Genomic DNA, 8698 nt, shown 5'->3' on the forward strand with positions numbered 1-8698 from the left:
GCTAGCTTCATGCTGCTGCCGAATGTCGGCTTCCAGTCACTGAGCTCCTCTTTGAAACCGGCAGTGTCCAGCTGTCGCCGTGCCAATTCTTTCCGTATGAGGTCGATGAATAGGCGCGACATTGTCACTGAGACGAGCCGCTCCCACACAATTTCCGGCATGATATTCTGCCGAGCCGGATACACGCAGGCGGTCACACACACAAAACACAATCTTGCTGGATCGTTCGCCAGCAAGATTGGCGGACGCTCCGATCTTGCTGGTGGTCTAGACCACCGGCCCTCTCAAGAGTACCAGCACACCTTTGCCCTCCCCCCTCTCCCCTCCCCCCCACTCCCCAAATGTGTGTGCATCACATCACCCACACGCGCGCTGATGTAATTCTGCCTGGATCCACAACGGTTACGTATACATTCTAAAATGTCACGTGAAGGAAATTTTGAGCAATCGTCAGCGTTACTTCAGTAACCGAAATGACAGAGAAATTATTAACTCTGCAAGTTTAAGCCACTCTATCATGTTGTAGCCTCCTCTGTGTCTATCATGTTGTATCCTGTAGCCATGCTTCAGTTTGAACATCAGGGCCTCTGTTATCCAATGGAATACTTTAACTGTGTCATTGGAATACTTTAACTGTGTCATTACTGTCCGTTTCATGCTGAAGCGTGGTAGTCTGTAGCATTTATGTATGCCTGACCATGCCATTACGCATGTTTTTTTGGTGCACTCCGGGAAACAAAATGCTGACTTGTTTCGAGCATCGCATCATGCCCAAAGGTCATGCTGGGTCTGTACGACTGTCCAATGCTCTGTTTTTTTGTGGACTAAGGAGCTTCCCAACTTAATTTCCATTTCCTGTGTCACTAACGAAAACTACAAAATTCTTATGCGCCCTATACATTCCAAGACCGATGCTCTTACACTGTAAAGACTAAACCGGCAGTCTGTATTCGGCTGAACAGTGGCAGTGCACGAGTGCGCTAAAAAGTTTGTCATTTCATTAATGTTTGAAACCAAACTGGTAGAACCTTATTATGATTCCTTCCTCAGATCTTGCGACAGAATTCCAAATGTGGCAAGATTTTGCTCAACTTGCACAGGACATGCCAACCACAAGAGCATGGTCAGACACCGCCGTCTTTGTGTTATTATTTTTTCTTGCTAAATTTTATGTTTGATATGGCATTGAATAATGAACTTAGCAGTGGCTTGCTATGCCTTATCCAGGAGTGGTTCTTACACTTAAAGGGATGGCCGCCCCAGAAAAGTTACTGTATAGTACGAGCCTTCAGGTAGGCTATAGGGCATTTATGCACGAAGCATTGAGTACTTGACAGAGAATAATGCAACTATTTCAGAACACCAAGAGGGAGCTCAGTACAGCAGACTCGACATTTGGGCTGTACTGAAATGTCGACCAACTTCTCATGTTCGCTCAGAGCTCTGACAGAAGCTGCAAGATGGGCTGCATTAGAGACTCAAAACAGAAATGGAAATCACAACTGGCATGGCTTGACAAATACCGATGGCTGAATTATTCTGCTTTGCGTGAGGGGTAATCCTGCCATGTTCATGTAACTTTCGACATTAACAGCGCTGTTCTTGTGCTTATATATGTGTGGTTGTTGGTATTTGCTGAAATTATTGCTAGCGATATAACGCTTCTTGTATGCATGATTCATATATATATAGCCTTTCGTTTTTTTTAACAAAACAGCTGCGCTACACATATATTTGTAGTGCAGGTCTTATCTTAAAAAGAAAGCGAGAGGCTAAAGTAACGTAAATTATGTTATAACGTAAGGGCATAAATTCGATGCAGACTGCACAGAATGAGCTCCATTGGCCTTACACTGGAAGCTGCTGTACGGGCGTAGAATGCTTATATGCCAAAAATGTTCTTTTGCATTTGGGACGAACAACTAAATGAAAAAATCTCATTCTTGCTGCAGAACTGTGACCTTCCCAAGAGAAAATAGTAGTTGGTACCACTGTTTTATGGTTAAATTCCCAGCTGGACCTAGCTGGTACCAGTTGGGACCAGCAAGGACCAGCTGTGCCCAAATGGGAATTTAACCATACACCACCTGGGTCCAGTTACATTTTCTCTTGGGTTACCTTCGGAGTCGATGTATGGCGATGGTCCCGGGGACGTGGGCTGGTCACAATCGGGTACACCTTATTTCATCTGAAGTCGCTCTATATGTACAAGTCGCAGGGCCGCCTGGTGGGCTTGGAGCTGGGCGTGCCTGCTGCCTGTTTCGGGCAAAGGTTCTGCGCCTGGGGAGCCCCGTGTGCGGATAGTGCTGGTAGCCCGTACATGCCTGGTAATGGAGAAGGCTCATTGGTGTGAGTACCCCCTGCCCTTGCCAGCAGCTGGTTCACTCCCTGTGAGATGCACGCGATGTGGACCAGATGGGCTGGTTCATAGCCATTTGCGGCACTGTTGCAGCAATGGCAAAGCTTACGTAAAACACCTCTCTGTGGTTACCATGCACACACAGGCTCTCCATCGTGGGCGTCAGACTTGGACTGCGATATGCGAAGGCCCTGCACGCGAGGCTGGGCGCTTGGTCGCCGCATCAACAGCCTCCTGGGATGCTGCAGAGGCGCCTGCCAGCTGGCCCCCTCTCTGCCTTCTCGACGTTGTCCAGGAGGCGCATAGGTACGATGCTCCTTTGGTGCGCTCCAGTTCCAACGTAGTGAGGCTCACCAACCCGGTATTCGGAAAGCCAACTTACCGAATGACATAAGGAATTCTTTCGTAAGGGCCGTAAAATGTAGCATGAGAGAAAGCCAGCGTTCATTTCAAAAGTCATCCATATGAGAATTCAGTGGCCTTGTCGAAGTGGAGCAGTCAGGTTCAGTTAATGCAGGAGGAACGAACCTTAGGGGGTTGTGGATAGACAAGCAAGTTGGCTAAGGCGGTGGTCTTCGAGGGGCTGGGGGATCGTGTTAACGGTGCCAGTTGAGAGTAAGCGTATTGCAGAGGGGTTGGCTGGAAGGCGAAGTGTTGCTCTGTATACCCTGCGCTGTAAAGCTTGATTGATTGTATCGTTTAACGCGCCGACGCAACGCAGGCGACGAGGCGCGTTTTTTAGTTGCGGAGCACCTTAGGACTTCACAATGTCCGTCCGCGTCCGTGCGCATAACATTTAAAATCGCAAAAAATCACACAGGCACCGGCAGGGTTCGAGCTTGTGTTTGGTAGACCAGACAGAGGTAGTGTCAGTCGCCGTGAGTTAGTACCCGAGAGCCAAACGGCTTAGTCCCTTGCCTGTAAGGGTGCGGAGTACCTTAGGACTTCCCAATGTCCGTCCGCGTCAATCCGTGCGCACACCACCATTAAGCGAAAATCTGTGCGGAAACTATCTAAAAGGGTACAAGAGCACTCCAAAACACTCGAAAACAGGCACTAACATAATCTAGCAACGAGAAAACGCGCAAAAGCACCGGTGTAGTCAGGTTGTGATCAAGTTGTGACGGCATCGAACTACGTATACGCTAAATGGCGCTACGCGGAAACACGAGATGGCGCCGCGGTGCACCGCATGTGTAAGCGGGTTCTGAAAATCCCATACCCTCTTCCCGCCATATATAGACGGAAACGAACGTAAGACGCGTCACGCTGCTGCTAACGTCTACGAAGACAACCAGCTTCCGCGGCAAGCGGAGGCAAAGTAACTAAAATCGAATGACGGTCGGGGCGCAAATCGGATTTCACTCGGGGTGCAACTCGGATGTCATGGTCCCCGTACTCCGCACCCTCGCCATTATCCACAGAGTTGAGATGCTGCCTTTTTTTTTTTTAACGTGCGCCGAAATCTCGTACACACGGGTGTTTTTGCTTTTCGCCTCCATCAGAAAAGCGGCCGCCGCGGCCGGGAATCGAGCGACCTCGTAAAAGCATGACTGAAAGTCTATAAAACTAATTTCATGTAACCTGTGGTGCCTAAGGATGCTTATCGGCCTGCTCCCTTTCCTACTATGGAGCTGTAATAAACCGGGTCGCCAGCCCGCAGCTGCTTCCGTTCCTGACTGCTGCATATGTGTAACTTTGGCTTTTTCTTCTTGTTCTTCTTTGTTTTCAGATGTTGCATTCACTTAGCTTCAGCGCGCTGGCCTTGTTCGACAAGTTCCAAATCCGAAGTGCGTCCAAGCCTGCCCGTGTTCTGTACAAGCTTGCAATCCTTCACGCCGCCAAAACATGACGTCGTAGCATCTCGCCATGTCGCTCATACTCCTTGCGTCAATTGCGAAAATAAAAGAGTTTTCTAAATATTTGCTGCCTCTATCAAGGCTCCTGAGCTCGCTGGCTACGCCAGCTTGAGCACAGGGCGTGCATGTACAGAATTGAAAAGAAAAAAAATTAAAATATGAATATGAAAGGGAATTTGGATGGGAAACTACGTTTTAGAACAAACCCTCACTCACTAAGATCTCTGAATACGAATAAATAAGATCACATGAAAACTCACGTCGAAGAGAAAACTTACACACGTGATGTGAATGCTTCCCTCAAAAGGTCTAACATTATATACGCTGCACGCAAGGGAGCAAATTCTGACTTTCCTAGGCCAACCTCTCCAATAAACATATTTCTCTTTCTCTCTCGGGTGCAAGGACTGACACCCTTCTGCGGGGCTTATACTCCACAGTTCCAGTGAAAAGTTTAACTAAAGAACGCTTGAAAAGACCCCCTTTATCAGCAAAAGATTTGCCCGATAACATGAAAGTTCTCACCCTTCGAGCCGAAGCATTCTGCACTATGGTCAAAAACACGGCAAGTTTGCTTAAAGGTCCGCGGATTTCTAAACTACTGTCTCCGTTAATTAATTACACGAAACTCGGTAATGCGTGGCTAATTACAGCTTCGCAGGCTTGTGGATGTGAAGGGGCGTATATTTTGAGCGTCCCGAAAATCTTTGGCCTGAACGGGCGTTGTCTAACCATTCTGAAGGCACCAAAAGACGCAAGAAAGGCGCTAAGAGGGACGATTTGCGTCGCCGTTATCAAGAAAATCTTTTGCTGATAAGGGGGGTCTTTTCAGCGAAACTTTTTTCCCTCAAAGGGTGTAGGTATAGTCCTGCAAAAGAGAGTCAGCACGTACACTCTCAAGGGAGTCAAAGTTTACACCTTTTCGCGCAGCCTAATGTTACACCATGGTTACACCTTCGAGTGAAAAGTTTTGCTAAAGAATGCTTGAAAATACCCCCCTTATCAGCAAAAGATTTTCCTGATAACGGCGACGCAAATCGTGTCTCTTGGCGCCTTCCTTGCCCTTTTCGGCGCCGTCGGAATGGTTAGAAAGCGCCCGTTGAGGCAAAGACTGCATGCGGGCTGAGTTGAGACGTACGTATTTCGTCCCCATTAGTACGCCCGTGGCTAGTGGCGCTAGTTCTGAAGCTTTCAGCCTTAGCTTGACCAGGCAAATTACTCATGTGTTTAGTTCCACACGCATTAGGGAACATTATTACAGCCATTTAATGGCGGTGTCTGTCCGTGAGAGGGCGTTTCTCTGCGCCAATGACGTGTGGAGGTTAGATGGCGGTATACAGTGCCCGGCAGATTTCGTCGTCTTCTCAGAGATTGAGCCCCGCGCATAAGCCGTAAGCCTGATTGAGTACCTTTTCAGCAAATTTTTTTTTTCACTTTTGTTCCTTTTTCTTTCATTTCTTTTACTTGGTCTGTTATCGCATTACTGTTTCTTTACTTAATTCAGTACATGTATTTCTATCGTCGAATAGGACTCCTCTGGTTTGAAGCGAAAATATGGACGTATGTGAACATTATTTGTTTGCCGCTGTGCTTTCGGTGCCTCTGATTAGTGCTGAACGCTTTGGTGAGTGGAGCAAGGGAGGACAACAATCGTGAATCATTTTATGCATTTTTATTGACCACGAAGGAAATATATTCTCTGCCAGGGCACACTTGCTTTCGAGATGAAGGAGCCCGCTGGCCAAGCAAGTAGGTGGGAGACATAACCAAACGTCTTTTGACTCTTGGCAGCGTCAACAGACACTGACGCCGCCATCACTACGAACGCCGGAACGCGCGCACACTGTTCATTTCCGGTGAGTTTGAAGCAAACGTCCCTGTGGGGGTGGAAACTCAGTCGGGGTTCCCCACAGGCTCACATCCTTCGCACAGGTAATGCACCACTCTGGCAGGGCTGCTAGGCTCCTCTGTGACGATCTTTGTGGCTTAGCGTCACTGAGGCGCTTTGCGACAGTTTTTCTCATTGCCACCATGCATAATCGAGCCTTTCATGCACATTTACGTACAACACTTGTCGATACTGAATCGCTAATCTTTGAGAAGCTACATCTGATAACACTCTGGTATGGCACGCCATGGTTTATCTGGACACAAATTGGTGCAGTTAGAGCCACTGAGAAAACTAAGCAGTACGCCGAGTATTACACTAAACTCTACGAGTGACGACAAGAACGGTCAGACTTCTGTCCGCATGCTACTTTGCCGGCGGCTACGCCGAACTGCCCTGTACAAGTTACACACAACAGTCCGTTTACCTTTTTCGTCGTCCGGGGCCAAATCCTGGGAGGACACGTTGCCTAGAATGAACACTTTCACACCAGCCAGAGGACAAAGTACCCGAGTAAGAACTTAGCTTCATGAACGGTGCGACGTTCACACGGGGTCAATGGCTGTCCCTAACCGCACTCCTAGCGAATCATTTTTGGGATTATGCTCACTAGGAGTGCGAACTTGTTCGCTCTTTTTTTTCTCTCCCAACTTTAATGAGTGCCATTATGACAACTAGGATTTGCTAAAATACTGTTCGAAACGAGGTACAAGAGACCGACACAGTACTTGATGTCGCTCGAGCCGACAGAGCCAGCGAGCCGCATCGACTGTGTACAAACGACAAAGGCAGTACTCCGGTTTCGAACAGGGTTTAATTCCAAGACAGGCGCAGCGACGGACAGCTCGACTCGAACGGCATCCGTGAAGGCTCGATGACGGCACCGTCCTCCAAGGTGGTAACCAGGACGCATAGATAGGAGGCGGTCTGCACCAAGAGGCAAATCACGTTAAAAATGTTACGTTTAGGAGATCATCCCTTACCCATTGCAAACAGGGTTTAATGATTTCAAGGCAGGCGCAGCCAGCTCGACTCGAACGGCTTTCTGGACGTCTCGATGACGGCCCCGTCCTGCTCGGCGGCGGCCGGTACGCATAGGCAGGAGGCGGTCTGGAACGAAAGGCTAAAGCACGTTAGAAATGTAATTTCGGAGGTAATCACGGCTTACCGAATGCGGGGACCATGATTACGCCTGGCAGGAACGGGAAGGGACGCTGAAAGGCAAAGTAACAGACGACCAGCGACAGAACCACTTTTATTACCAGAAAACACCTCTGTACAAAACACGCGTCGTCGAGCTCAGTAGATAGGACAGGTGGCGTGTACCTGCCTAGCCAGAAGAGTAATGCATGTTTTCGGGAAGGAGCAAGTGCAATAAGACACGACGCAAGGGTCAGGGAAAGGGGAGGGCGGAGGCGGTGCCGGACGCGAACCTGAAAAGGAACCAAGGACACCAATTCCATCACTCGCCTTTGCCACGACCCCAATTTGGAGCCGCGGACCGCAGAGCTGTGTTCCGTGCTTCAGTGATGCTCGTTGAAGGTGGCGACTGTATTCCGAACGCCGCGCGAACCGAGGACGTGCGAGCGGAAGGCATTATCGAAGTGCATATACCTCGGCTACCGCGGCGTTCGGAAAGGAAGACCGACTATCACCACAACCTAACGGGGCTTCCGAGCCGAGTCCGACGCTAGAGGCAGTGGCGAAGGGCTCCAACACCGCCACTGCGCCGCTGTCCCGAAAGCTACAGCCTAACGCGCACAGCAAAGCTTTGGCGACAGTCGGAATCCCTGCGTCGCGACGGCCCAGGAAACGTCCGGCTCCGAGACTAATGTGCGCTCGGTTAGGAAAATTCAAATACGCAAACGTTCAGCGTCGCGAAAAAAAAAAAATGATAGGAAAGCCGGTTTCGTGGGCACGCCGCACGTCGCACCGGGCCTTCAGCCACGGAACTCACCACTTGGAAGAGTCGTCGGTGAGGACTGTGAAGCAGCATACCGTGAAGGACGTCCGTGAGGCCCTCGTGGGTATTCGCTTGTCCGAGCGAGCCGGTTAGTAGCGGGGATGGCACAGGCACCACGAAAAACGACTGAAGGAAACGAAAACGACAACACTTATGGCATTAAAACACCTCTTAGCGCGAACCAAACTTCCCCAATAGACAGTATACCGCGTGGAAAAAAACTCACCTGTCCATCGCCGCCGTCACCGCGCCGCCAGCTACTCTGCGCCCGATGCTCAACAGGCAGGCAAGATGGCGTACCCCTTGTTCTAAAACGTGCTTATCCTGGCATTATAGAGCGCTGCTATCGGCTACCGCCTACCCTTCCACTCTTTCACATCGATATCGTCTTCCAGAACATTCTGCCAGTTGTAAAACAAAACGAAAAAGTTACCGCATCAAGTCGCAGCCGCGCGGCCACCGGAGCATGCATGACAAGGTATTTTATGCTGCGTCACGGAGCAAGATAACCTTCTTGCTTGGTGGTTCTTCATGTCGACTAGGGGCTTCGGCTGGCGCGATTGCACGGTCCTATCGATCATGCGGCCGTTACCGGCCGTCTTCCGCGGCTTTCGAAATCGAATAAAAAA

The 8698-nt window shown here is 49.5% G+C and overlaps 2 protein-coding genes across 4 annotated transcripts; one reads left to right on the forward strand and one right to left on the reverse strand.

Moving 5' to 3' along the window:
- The first annotated feature begins 382 nt into the window (after window positions 1–382).
- On the forward strand, window positions 383–4245 carry LOC144179062 (uncharacterized). Its single transcript, XM_077707251.1, has 3 exons — window positions 383–2349; window positions 2505–2665; window positions 4092–4245. The coding sequence occupies exons 1-3, from the start codon at window positions 2204–2206 to the stop codon at window positions 4106–4108; spliced, it is 324 nt and encodes a 107-aa protein (XP_077563377.1). The 5' UTR covers window positions 383–2203; the 3' UTR covers window positions 4109–4245.
- A 2656-nt stretch (window positions 4246–6901) lies between these two features.
- Window positions 6902–8480, reverse strand: LOC144180439 (uncharacterized). 3 transcript variants are annotated; one of them, XR_013324415.1, is made up of 6 exons: window positions 8296–8480; window positions 8064–8195; window positions 7433–7539; window positions 7275–7320; window positions 7090–7216; window positions 7021–7033 (listed from the first exon to the last, which is right to left on the reverse strand). XR_013324415.1 is itself a non-coding variant. In XM_077708782.1 (5 exons), exons 2-5 carry the CDS (start codon window positions 8100–8102, stop codon window positions 6920–6922), a joined length of 339 nt encoding a protein of 112 aa, XP_077564908.1. In that variant the 5' UTR covers window positions 8103–8195; window positions 8296–8476; the 3' UTR covers window positions 6902–6919. The 3 variants fall into 3 exon arrangements, 1 of the variants encoding a protein (XP_077564908.1); XM_077708782.1 differs by lacking the exon at window positions 7433–7539 and having other exon boundaries at window positions 6902–7033; window positions 7090–7229; window positions 8296–8476; XR_013324414.1 differs by lacking the exon at window positions 7433–7539 and having other exon boundaries at window positions 8105–8195; window positions 8296–8474.
- Between the last annotated feature and the right edge of the window lie 218 nt (window positions 8481–8698).

The sequence above is a fragment of the Haemaphysalis longicornis genome, unplaced genomic scaffold (assembly GCF_048455015.1).
Source record: "Haemaphysalis longicornis isolate Haplotype H1 unplaced genomic scaffold, Haemaphysalis longicornis Haplotype H1 scaffold_4, whole genome shotgun sequence".
Taxonomy (NCBI): Eukaryota; Metazoa; Arthropoda; class Arachnida; order Ixodida; family Ixodidae; genus Haemaphysalis; species Haemaphysalis longicornis.